Genomic DNA, 11,883 nt, shown 5'->3' on the forward strand with positions numbered 1-11,883 from the left:
AGTATTTTCCACACCTGCTAGCCAGGCTACATGACGGTTCGGCCTTGTCTCCATGGTTACTAATGGTTACGTACCTTAATGCGATATTTGATATCTTTATAATCAAACTTACTTATAAACGTTAATTTTCTTACCTGGTAAAAAGTGTTAGCTGCAAATCCGCGGTTACACTGAGGGCTACCAGTCATTATGATTAACCTATTGCCGCCATATCGTTCCTCATTAAAAGTTATCAAATAAAATGACAAGTTAGGTTTTCAGCTGCGGTTTGTGCAGCCGACCGCGCAGCATCCTATGTTTAAAAGTCAAATCAATAACAGCGTTGTTAGGTTAGGCTACAAGATGTCCGTTTTTTGACAGGCTTTACTTGACATCGGTCGGAGTTCTGGACGCAATCACGTCTATGGTTCTGGAGACCGTGACGTCACGTGCAATAGTTACATGTCAGAATTATATCTGTAAGACTGTCCTGAAGACAGACAAATTAAGATGAGAACATAATTTACTCACATTGAGTGTATTCCTGCAGCAGGGCAAACTCTGCCGGGGTCAGTGTGACCCATTTGTCCTGACCGCTCATTGTGCTCGGTCCTTGTTCTTCAAACCTTCCCAGGACGTCACGCGTCAGACGACCAGCTCCATCACCGGCTGCAGTCACCTTCTTACCCTTCTGCTTTGCTTCCTTTGAAGAAAAGGTCACAGAAAATGGCAGAGCAGGTCAGATGCAGCATCTCTTTGGCTTTGTTCAGCCCACAGAGAATCTCATTGTCTCTGTTTGAAGGCAGCAACAGTTGGAGGCTCACTCATTTTAAAGGAGCATACTTTCTACATTTTTCCTGCAATTCATTTCCTTTTGCAGCATCCATTTCTGCCAGATTTTACTAATATTCATCAACCTTTTCTGCCAGGAGAAAACAAAGAAGATACAACTTTTTATCATAGGTTAAATTTCTTTGCCAAATTAATTAAAAATGAATGAGACAGCATTAGTGTGACAATAAATTAGATAACCTGATGTAACATCCGACCCTGCAAGTGTTTCCTGGAAGTTTCACCAGGCCCAAACTGTTAAATTTCCAGTGTATTCATCACAATATAAGCATTACATATCAGTCAATAATTGTCCATAATTATTATTAAAAAAAAATTCTTTTGGAGGGTTGCTGTAAATAACTGAGACAATACATTTTTAAGAAGTTATGAGACACTGGCAAAAACCTTAAACTGCTGCTGCGCCAGTTACTCGACAGGCTGTTGCTAGGTAACCGTAGCTGGGGAGGAGGGAACTTGAAACTGCTTCTAACACAGCAAGTTGTTGCTAGGTAACCAAAGAGTGAGTGAATGTGTTGATTCCACTAACCCAGCTTCCTTTGCCTACATTTCCCAGAATGCTGTGTGGTTCTGGATTGGAGTTCGCTAAATTTTATATATATTGAATTTTAAATATTTTATCAGATGTATTAGCTATTGATTTTGATCACATGTCTATCATGATATATATTGTTATTAATTTATTGTGCAGCCTTAAGTGTATTAATATTTAGTAGGTGGTTTGAAATAAAATATAGATGCTATAGGTCATATTATAGGACCATCATAGATAATATAGGGAATATGAGCCCCTCCATGAGGGTGGTGTCAGCTCAGGGTGTTTATAAGCCTATTGATTCCTAAAGAGGTTTATGAAAACATATTTATCTCCAGGTTCATCTAAAAAATTTGAATATCCTGGAAAAGTTAAGTGTTTTTGCTATGTATTAAATGTAGAAACAAACCACTTTTGTCTGATGTTTCTCTCTATAAATATTTGTCTCTCAAGCATTACGTTGTGGTGATCTATTAAATAAAACACCAACAAAATAATTTGAATCTTATGCTTGTATAGTGGTAAAATGCATAAAAGTCTAAGGAGTATGAAAACATTTGGACTGTGAACATTTTTCCTGGAAATGGATGGATGCATGCATTTGTGTTAGAAATGCTAACGACTCTTGGACTCCATCATTTTTTTCCTCTGTTCACATTACATGATTAATTGCTTTACTTAATGTGAAGGGAAAAGATTAATGACATCAATTTCTGCTTTTAGCCAATGTTTCGGTTTTGCATCATATTTGAAATGCATCAGTGTTTAATGTGTTTATATTTCTGGGTGTTTGGTTTGTATTTTTTTTTAAAAAGAATACAAGTTAAAAACTAAAACGTGAAAACACCTGTTTGGTTCAGATTTTTACATGCTGCATTTTTGCAGCATGTAAAAAAAAACTCCTTGTTGAGAAAAAAATAATCTTTGAAAGATGCTTTTGTGCTTTTCACAATCAGCCCGACTAGTTGCTTGATTCGGTTCAGCAACAAAACAAACAAAAAGAAAACTTTTAGCTGTTATTTTTAAAACAAAGAAAGATCCAACATCCAGCGATTCACTAAAGAAAAGTCAAATTTTCAGTGACAGATTTGGATAATTTTGAGGTGTCCTGTAATGCGATACAGGATGATGCATTTTTACAAAGAAGAGGCTGAGATTCTGAACTAAAACCTTAAAATTAATAAATTTCAGGATTTTTTTTCTACATCTGGACAAACTTAAAGAGCTTATCATCATGAGTCAGCCATCACAGTTTAGCTCCTTTTGCTGATAGAACCTGCTTTCTCTCTGTTTGGTGTTTTCATTGAACATTTATTGTATGTATATTGTATATTGGTCCTGAAGCTTTGACCCATTTACTCGTAACTGAAATCCTGGATCAACAAGTGGATGTTCAGTCATGTGAAGGTTAATTTCAAACGACTGAAATCTGTTTGCGTCGCTGCGAATACAAACACCGTACCTTGGTGTGTTTTTTTTATTATTATTATTTTATCGGGTCGTTAAAAGATTTTGATTTGTTTTTGACCCATCTGTGGGTGTGTTTGTTTGTTCTCTGACGTGTGTGTGCAGAAATTCCCTGAACAATTAACCAAACGTCATCCAAATTACAGAGATGATGACAGAGAGTTACAGAATGCATCAGAGCTGGATGTGTGGGAACCAAAAACTTCAATCTGCAAAAACTGAGCCATAGAAGAAGACGCGAGTGAGAGATGTTACATAAACTGCTTCTCTGAGTGTATTCCTGCTGTGCACTGCAATCATCCGCTCCCTCTTTCTGCAGTGCAACCAGCTCTGCAAATGTCACAGCAGTGCTGCTGCTCCAGTGGTGCAGTAAAAAAAAAACACAGCATCACTATCATCTAGCAGGAGACTCAGTAGGTGTTGAATGAGAATCAATACGGTGACACATTTAGATGCTGCTCACCTGCTGCAGGGCTGAGGAGGAAAACAGATGTCTGGAAATGAAGCTCCTGAGTCAGATTTCTGGCTTTACTCCTGACTGGATCCTCTCTGAGGTTGTAATGTTTCTCTGTGGATGCAGCAGCAGCAGCAGCAGCAGCCGCCCTCTGTGCTGCATGTCACTGTCAGCGCGTATGAATGGTGGACTGATTGTTTTTTTCCCCTCTGGTCAGAAGAAGATCAAGGATGTGGAGTAGTGACACACTGAGTGAAGGAAAAGCGGAGGATGAGAGAGAGAGAGAGAGAGAGAGAGAGAGGGATTATCCAGTGTTCGGTTTTCCATACTCCCGCTCGCTCACGTCACATCCCTCCTTCCCTCCCCTTCCTCACGCTGCCGCTCGTCTTTAACCCCCTCCTCCTAAAAACCCTCAGGTCCTCTCATCCACCGCTTCCACACTGCCTCCCTCGTTTTCTCACACCTCTTTTCTCTCTTCATCCCACCTCCAACCTGTTTTCACGTCGGCCAGCTGAGAGTAACAACCTGTGGGATTTCAGGAAGAGAAATAATTCATGTTTTTATGCTATAAACATTTACTTCAAAGCACTTTACTGGGATTTTATGTGAAAAATAAACAGAAAGTAGCAAATAAAAAACAGTAATGTTTACAAATAAATGCACTGTAAAACATTTGAGCTGCATTCAGTTGTGTCTACCATTTTCTGCTCTTTAAGTCAAAATAAATTCAGCCAGTTTTAGAAAATTAGCACTTATAGAACTGAAAGAAGAAAACGACAGGAGTGGGAACTATTTCCCAGAATGCTTAGCGACGTTTTTTTTGTATCCTGAGATGGAAGTGCATTGATCTGACTCTGTGTTTTATTAATGCAAATGTTTATTTTTATGTCCTGTTCACACTAAATGTTTTTGAGCAGAATTCATTATGATCTTTAATAAAATTCATTATCAGATCAGAAATTTTGTTCATGCAATTTGAAGCAAGAATTTTAATTATTCTAAAGTAAAATAAGTAGCTATTTATTGTGAGTGAAATGTAAGAAATGTGGCTCTTTAACTAGGTGAGGGTAGTTTTTTCTTACATATTGTGAAATAATGATTAGGTTTACATTGCAGCATTAAGTTAAAACTCACATTCAAGATTTATTAACTTAAATAATAAAGTTTAGATACCTTGTCTCTTGTTCTTAAATTAACTAAGTTAAAACCAAAACAATTTTCTTGTTGACTTAAGTTGCATTTTCAAGACATCAGGTGAACTTTCATTTCCAAGTTAAGCCACCTTCAAATGTTTTACAGTGTACCTTAAAATGTGACAATATTTATTCTCACCTTTTTAAGAAAAATAGTTTGATCAGATGAGACAGTGAGACATTTTAACTTAGTAGAGTGATTTTTGTTGTTTGTTTTTACTGGAGCAGCATTAAGATAGAATGTCTGTGTATTATTGATTTCTATATTAAACCAGTAGCCATGTGCTGTTCTGGACCAAACAAAACACTGTTGGAAAATTAAAGATTTCAGAAGGGCACTGTCCTGTCATGAGGAATAAGGAATAAGAGAACACCAGTTTTCAAGTCTTGACAAAGATTCTCAGTTAAAAGGTATGCTTGGACTTTGACTAGGCCATTCCTTTTGAATCTCTGCATGTTTAGTGTTGTTGCTTTTGTAAAATAATCAAAAACATGTTTGTTTTTCAATTCACACCTGTATGCTAGTTTGAGTTGGTGTCTCATAATTTCTCACTAAAATAAATTGTGACACAACATTAAACAGTGTGTGGATGTTTTTCAGCCATATTTATCTTGTTACCTTATATTTGCATGTTTTTAATCCAGGATTCCAACATCTGTGTGACTTTTCTAACAATGCAAAGCCTCAGCAGCAGCTAAATGTCAGCTGCACTGTTCACGCAGAGTGAAAGGCCATCCGATGCCCCGCAGTCACCGTGTGTCGGTCACATGTGAGGGACATATCGATACTTCAGCTGCCTCTCCCACTCTGGATGTAAACGCCCACATGACCTACACAGACAGCCTGGAGGCAGCGCGACATCACAAACCACGCCGGGCTGCCTGCATTTGGGTCGGTAATCTTTGATGAAACTCGATTCATGCTGCGGTTTGATGGTCGGACTAACCGTCGCTTCCGGTGGAGCGAAGCCTCTAAAAGGCGTCAGTAAAGGAAAGGTTAGCTTCAGGTTCAGATGAAGACGTGATGATTATTCCTGGAAACAGCGTGTCAAAAGGTTCTGTTCGGAAAAGCAGAACAGAGACAGCCTGTCGCGTCTCCTGCAGAAAGAGTTTGTTGTGCGAGATTTAGCTGGATGTTGCAGTTTGGGCTCATTAGAAAATGGCCGTTAAATGGCCGCAGCCATGAGATCTACCGACCGGAAGAACAAGTGGCTCTGAGGGTGTCTGGGCTCTGCTCTGGATTTATAAACCTTAAAGGTTCAACAGACAAAGCAGAAACTGGGAACAAGTCAGATTGTTTGTTATCAACAACAATTGAAATTTTGCAGTTTTAATCAAATGACGTGAGGAAAACAGTTTTTTAAATGAATAAATTCATGACAAAAGTCAGATTTCTGCATTTACAACTTAGTGTTACATCATGTATTACAAATATTTCATGTCCCAACTTTAAGCTTCCTGTTCGCACATGAAGAACCTGTCCAGCCAGAAACTGTCCTAAAGCAAGTCAGTTTTTGAAATTGGTCACATTTAGAGGAAAAGAAATTATGTTTTTGCTCTTGGACATCATTCACTGATGCTTTTCCTCCAACTTTAGAAATTCTTGCTGTTTTGTCATGATGAATTTAATACGTTTATAAATTTATGGCATAATAAAGTTAGTAGACCAGAAATTATTTTCACAGACTTTTGTGAAATGACAAGAAACAATAGGAGTCAAAAGTTGAGGAGAGCTAGAAACTGAAAGTAGTTTCCATGTACATCTTAGCAAAATGGCTGAATCTAAATGAAGTATTCAAAGCCCTTAAACTGCTTCACGTTCGTCAGATTGGACCCCCCCAAAAAAAATTTAATTTTATTCTGAAATTATGTAAGACACCAACTCAAGAGCTAGAGACTGAAAACAGTTTTCACATTCCTCTTAGCAAAATAACTGAAGCTGATGCAGACCCTCCTTAAAGAAAACTTCTACATTTTTAGTAAATAAATCAAACGAAGCATGACTTTCCACTTTCAGGATCTGCAGAGGCGGAAAGAGTAAATGGGTAATGGTAATTTTTGTCTTTAAAAATGTAATTTCAGAGAGTCATACCCTCCAGGATTGTGTGTCATTAGCCAATTTTAGCTTCGAAGAAGCAATTTGTGTGGTCAGTGCTACTTAAGGATAGGCTTAAATTATTGAAATCTGTGCTTGATATAGTTAGGTTTTAAAGTGTAGCTGCAATGGAAAAGATTAATGCTGAATCTGTCTTTTTTAGACTCTGTCCAATTTCACTAATCGTAGTAAAACAAGAGCTTTTAACTCTGCGGCCACCAGCGCAACACCCTGCCCAGCTGTGCAGAGCACATATATCAATTTTACCCCATTTTCTACCCACAGAGCTATAAATAGCAGCAAGTGTGTGTGTGTGTGTGTGTGTGTGTGTGTGGAGTCTGGGGTAGAACACTGTGTATCATAATGGAACCATTACATGAGAGTCTGTGCAGGAAATCTTTGATATTTAATACATCTATAGCTGGAACTGATTTAAAATTAGCCTCACTGAGAGTTTAATCTTTCAGCTCAACTCGCCTACGTTGTCACTCTTTCCAATTCAGTACAAAAATACGTCAGTTATCCCAGAAGGAAATTAAAGGTTGTCGTAACTAATATCATCCAAGGATCTTCATAGAGTTGTTTTGGATGGTGATGCTGTTGTCAGGAGGGATTTCCAGTAGCAGTCAGTCTTACCACAATTCTGAAGAAGCCTCTGACTGTAAGCTGCTGCTGTATGACAGTAATGACTGTTATGACACATAAACAGCTCAATTTCCAAGCAACGGAAACGATATTCCACAGTAAAATGATCTGGATTACGCTACTCCTCATTTGTTTCTGTCCCTCCTCTTTGAATCTCTGTCTAGCTTGAACAGCTTGAGGAAAGGAGTAGGTCTATCATCTGTACAAAACATGTTTGTTACATTTTTTTGCACAAAATTATTCTCAGATAATGAGATTTTAGTTTGTTCAGGTCAGCCTATGTTGAGCTCCTTTCAGAATGAGCTTCTTGTCACTTTAAATCCAAATGAGTTGCTGCTGGCCACGCCTCCCAACTCAACATTTAACACTCGCACATGAAAATGGCTGAAAATAAGTGCGCATGCGCATGAAAATTATACAACCGTGACATCTTTGAAAAGTAAAAATAGAGCCTTCTGCACAACCAATAAGAATGCAGCGGGTGGTTTCTGGACATTAAGTCAACAACAAAATATTTGTCTTTTCCAGCAGCCATTGTACAGCGTATAGAGTGATAATAGGAAGTCTTTCCTGTCAAACAGCCGTCACCATCTTCAGTAACTATTTGAAGAATCTACAACAACATTTAATCCCCCTTTTGGATGAATAAAGTACTTTTGAATTTGAATTTGAAAACCAGCTGTGCAAACATTCTGGAGCTCTGCTTCTGTTGCTAGGCAACGTGCTGAGCATAGCTGAGGTTGCTAGGTAACGGTAGCACCTGCGAATTTGTGACCTTACATTCCAGAGGTTTTTGAAACGGCTCAACTTCCAGATACCAAAAATCATGAACTTACTGCCAAAAACTGACTGAGTTTTTTAAAGAATTTCTGCTTTTTATTTTTTAGACCCAAATAAAAGTACTAAAACATGCAAGATATGAATTTTAGTATTTTTTATTATTAACACAATGACAAAAATAATAATAATTGATTGAATAATCCAACCTGTGCATTTTAGATGTGTGTTTGATTCCAGTTGAATCTTTTTCATAAATAACCGATAAAGTGCATATTTAACGTTTCCACTTCGCTCCTCCTGCCTGTGATGACGTTACAATTCAGCCTGCTAACCGTTTTGTGCTGCCACATGTCCTCTCTGTGCTCATACACAGTAGTGCTGTGTTGCAGGATTTCTTTGTATGATAATGAACATGAAAGGATGAGTCACTGGACCAATCTGTGGACTGGGGGAGGATGCTCACATTTGTTCCCATCTGCCATGTGATGGATTAAATGTTAAATGCTCATCTAATACGATCAGGCGAACGCTTCAAGCCTTAGACAAGCACTTAGTGTCGATGCGGCATTGACAGTTTGACTGATGGAGAATCAGGTATTTAAGTCAAATTGCTGCAATTACGGCTGCAAATCCAAAGTAGCTTTTCACATACAGGCTGACATTTCTGATCACTGTTCTTTGAAAACTCAGTCCAGCTGAGAACATCCATTTTTGGGTCTCGCCACAGATGGTCAGTTTGATTCATGTTTGAACTTTGACATCATTTTACCACAACATGATTTGTGGAGTAAATTTCTTTAATTTCTTTGGATTATGAGTTGCTGTGGACATTTGATGTGGATTACATGTCTATGGTCCCATTAGAAATATTTAAGTTACCTGCTGGATTGGCATCTCCATCCAGAGACAAGAAACCTGCAGAAATTACTGCCTTGCTTGAAATAGATTTTGTAAAAATGTGTGTGGAAGCATGAATAGGTTAACACAAAATCCAATCAAAATCCAATAACCGACCTGCTGCAAATTTATTAAGTTGAGTCAAACTAATGTTTAGAGGCATTTAATAGATAAAGTACGAATTGGACAGACTCGACTGAGTAACTGGGAGGACAAACAGGAAGAACTGCAGAAACAGGAAGTGAAGGATGACCTGACAGAGCTGATTTCCCAGGAGATTCCCTTCAGAAAGTCGACCTTCAGCAAACTTTAATCCTTGGAGTTGTAACTGTTGAGGAAAGAAGTTTGTCTGTTTACCGGGGATTGTTTCACCCGCAGGACCGAACAGAAGAGAAACTCTAAAGGCTGGAAACTTGAAATGATGATGTCATAAAGCGAGGAAACGCCGGCGTTGGGGGAAACACACAAATACTTTTTAAATAAATTATAACTATTTGTTTCATTCAACATCGATCTATTAAATTGGCAAATTTAGTTTGGTTAAATGTATCAAATGCTTTTAATTTGTTTAATTTTTCCATTCTATGTTTAAAATGTACAGTCATTTACAAATTCATGTTTCTTTCATTAAGTTTGACATCTGTATACGGATTTTAAAAAAGAACATATTTTTTTTAATTTTTAGAAATGCTTGTGGACTGCAGAGCTTCTATTTCTTTTCCATGTGGCAAAACGGTTGGACACCACTAGTTTGGTTGAAATGAAATTCTTACAGGGTATTTTCTAGTTACAAACTGCCATTTTATAGCAGTCCAGTCATTAAGTTATAAAAACGCTATATATATGAAATAAGACTTAAAAGGAATTTGATTTTGTAATTTAGTGCCTCTGTCTCTTTAAGAAACTCCTGGTCCGACATGCTGCCTTCAGGAAGTAATCCCAATGTCAGTCCTCTATAAATCCTTTAAAAACAACCTCCCAGCATAACATTATAACATAAAATAAAGCTCAAAATGTTGATTTTAAATAGTACTGTCCCTTTAAGGCCTGAAATTTCCTTATTTTTTGTTCCTCTGTCAAGTGAGGCAGATGTCCCTCCTCTTCATCGACGAAGGCCGCACTAAACTCCAATCAATATGTCAGCTCAGTAGCCTGTTGATAAATCACTTTAATAAGCCAACAGGTGATTAAAAAACAAATGAACTACACAAAGAAGCATTTGTATTTGTCAAAGAGCCTATGTTTTCAAATTAAGATCTTCTGTAAAGATAAACTGTTTAAATGTAAATTTATTCGACTCATTTAGTTTTTTAGAAAGCATTTACTTATGCATAAAGCTCAATAATGTTGTCTTTTTTAGCTCTTTTTTAAATATATTGTGAGGTTTTGTAGTTATGTAGAGATCAGGATGAGGATAAACATAAAGTATATCAGTAAAATTTCTAAATAAGGTATTTCTCCTGTTGATGCAGTCTAAAAATGCCACATTTATTTTCACTTCAGGCGAAGTGAAAATAACTGCAATAAGTTAGGAGTGTATTCCTAACTTATTGCAATAATATCCAGAAAGCCATAAAAGATCATCAGTCACTTTACACTGCAGAGGGAAAAAGCACCAAACATAAAATTACGTCAGCATTGATTTTTAGGATCCTGAATGTGAAAAACAAGCTGAACGTGATCTTCAGTCATCACCAGGCAACAGCAAGCAGGTTTCTAAAAACAGGGACTCATATGCAACACTAAAACAAGAAAATACAAAATACAACTCCTTCTTTTCACTTCAATGAGAAATGTATGGATTTATTGATTTTAGTGCTACTTTGTTGGTAAAAATATAGAAGGTGAACTCCCCTTCGTTATCTTGCCATGCAAAAATGGAGAAAAAACATCTTTGTTGACACAAGAATGATCACATTTTTAATCAGAATTAGTGTTAACCTCATGTAATTGCTTTAATGTGCAAATCCAGTCCCTTTGTTTGTAATTCTGTGCTACTTAATCTAGATCATATTTACTGATGTTTTTTTTATTTCACAAGTTTTCCTGCATCTGCGATTGCATTAAAAATGTATGCAAAGAAATTGTTCCGTTAACGTTGACAGAATTTTTCAATTGCAACGAAATTAAATCACATGTGCATAGTAACGTCTGGCTATTGGTCACATGACCTGTGTGATGCAGTTTTCGATACAAAGGAAAAACTGCCTCATTCTAGCGCAAAAACTTTTTAATAAAAAAAAGTTGTTTTTTCTTAATTGGTGTGTTTCCATTCGTAATTCCAATTTGCAATTTTATGGTTATAACGCAGATTACGGATCAAGAGCTAAGAGTAACACATTACATGGAAATAATCCTAACACGTTTACATGAAATTGCAATAAAATAATGCAAAAATTGTAAAGTAATTGTAAGGCAGTGGCTTAAATATGTCAGCTGAAGCCAAGTATTTGTGCCTTGGGCTCTGGCGGTTGGTGTAGTGTGTCCTTTAATGAACACCGTAATTTGGCAACTAAATTCCTCTTTAAATATACTTTCAAACCATGACAATGAATGTACGTCCATACAGTTATCACTGAAAACAATTTATTTACTTACTTTTGTAATTTCTTGTCTCGTATGCTGAACTGACGGCTCCGCGGACCTCTTAATGCGCATGCGCACTTATGTTCTGACAGAACACAAGCTACACTGATCGCTAGCTCCTCACTATAGCTAAATATTAGGTTTTTTAAAAAAATATGTGCTGTATTTATGTGAGATACCATCTCACACGGACAGGGCTACATAATTATATAAACCGAGGAAAAAAGACCTAAAGCAGCTGATGTTAGGATCAAAAACCATTCAGTAGATCAATAAGATTTACTAATCTCTCGTTTTTCAGACAGGGAGCTGGTCAAAGAGGTGCTGGGATTTCATTCTGGTGTTGGCAGAGTTTTGAATCAGCTGCATGACTGATTTGTAAACACACGATTACAATAAT

General features: G+C 37.2%; 1 protein-coding gene across 2 annotated transcripts in view; it reads right to left on the reverse strand.

The window, feature by feature from the left end:
• The window catches only part of dgkb (diacylglycerol kinase, beta), a 64,878-nt gene extending 61,234 nt beyond the window's left edge, over window positions 1–3,644 (reverse strand). Inside the window, exons 1-2 of one of the 2 annotated variants that reach the window (XM_016680645.1) lie at window positions 3,297–3,644; window positions 511–682 (exon numbers count right to left, since the gene is read on the reverse strand). In XM_016680645.1, the coding sequence (XP_016536131.1) occupies window positions 511–580 (70 nt within the window). In that variant the 5' untranslated portion in view covers window positions 581–682; window positions 3,297–3,644. The remainder of the gene's footprint in view (window positions 1–510; window positions 683–3,296) is intronic. The other variant, XM_007569866.2, reaches the window with a different exon arrangement.
• Between the last annotated feature and the right edge of the window lie 8,239 nt (window positions 3,645–11,883).

This window comes from Poecilia formosa, unplaced genomic scaffold (genome assembly GCF_000485575.1).
Source record: "Poecilia formosa unplaced genomic scaffold, Poecilia_formosa-5.1.2 Scaffold250, whole genome shotgun sequence".
NCBI classification, from domain to species: Eukaryota; Metazoa; Chordata; class Actinopteri; order Cyprinodontiformes; family Poeciliidae; genus Poecilia; species Poecilia formosa.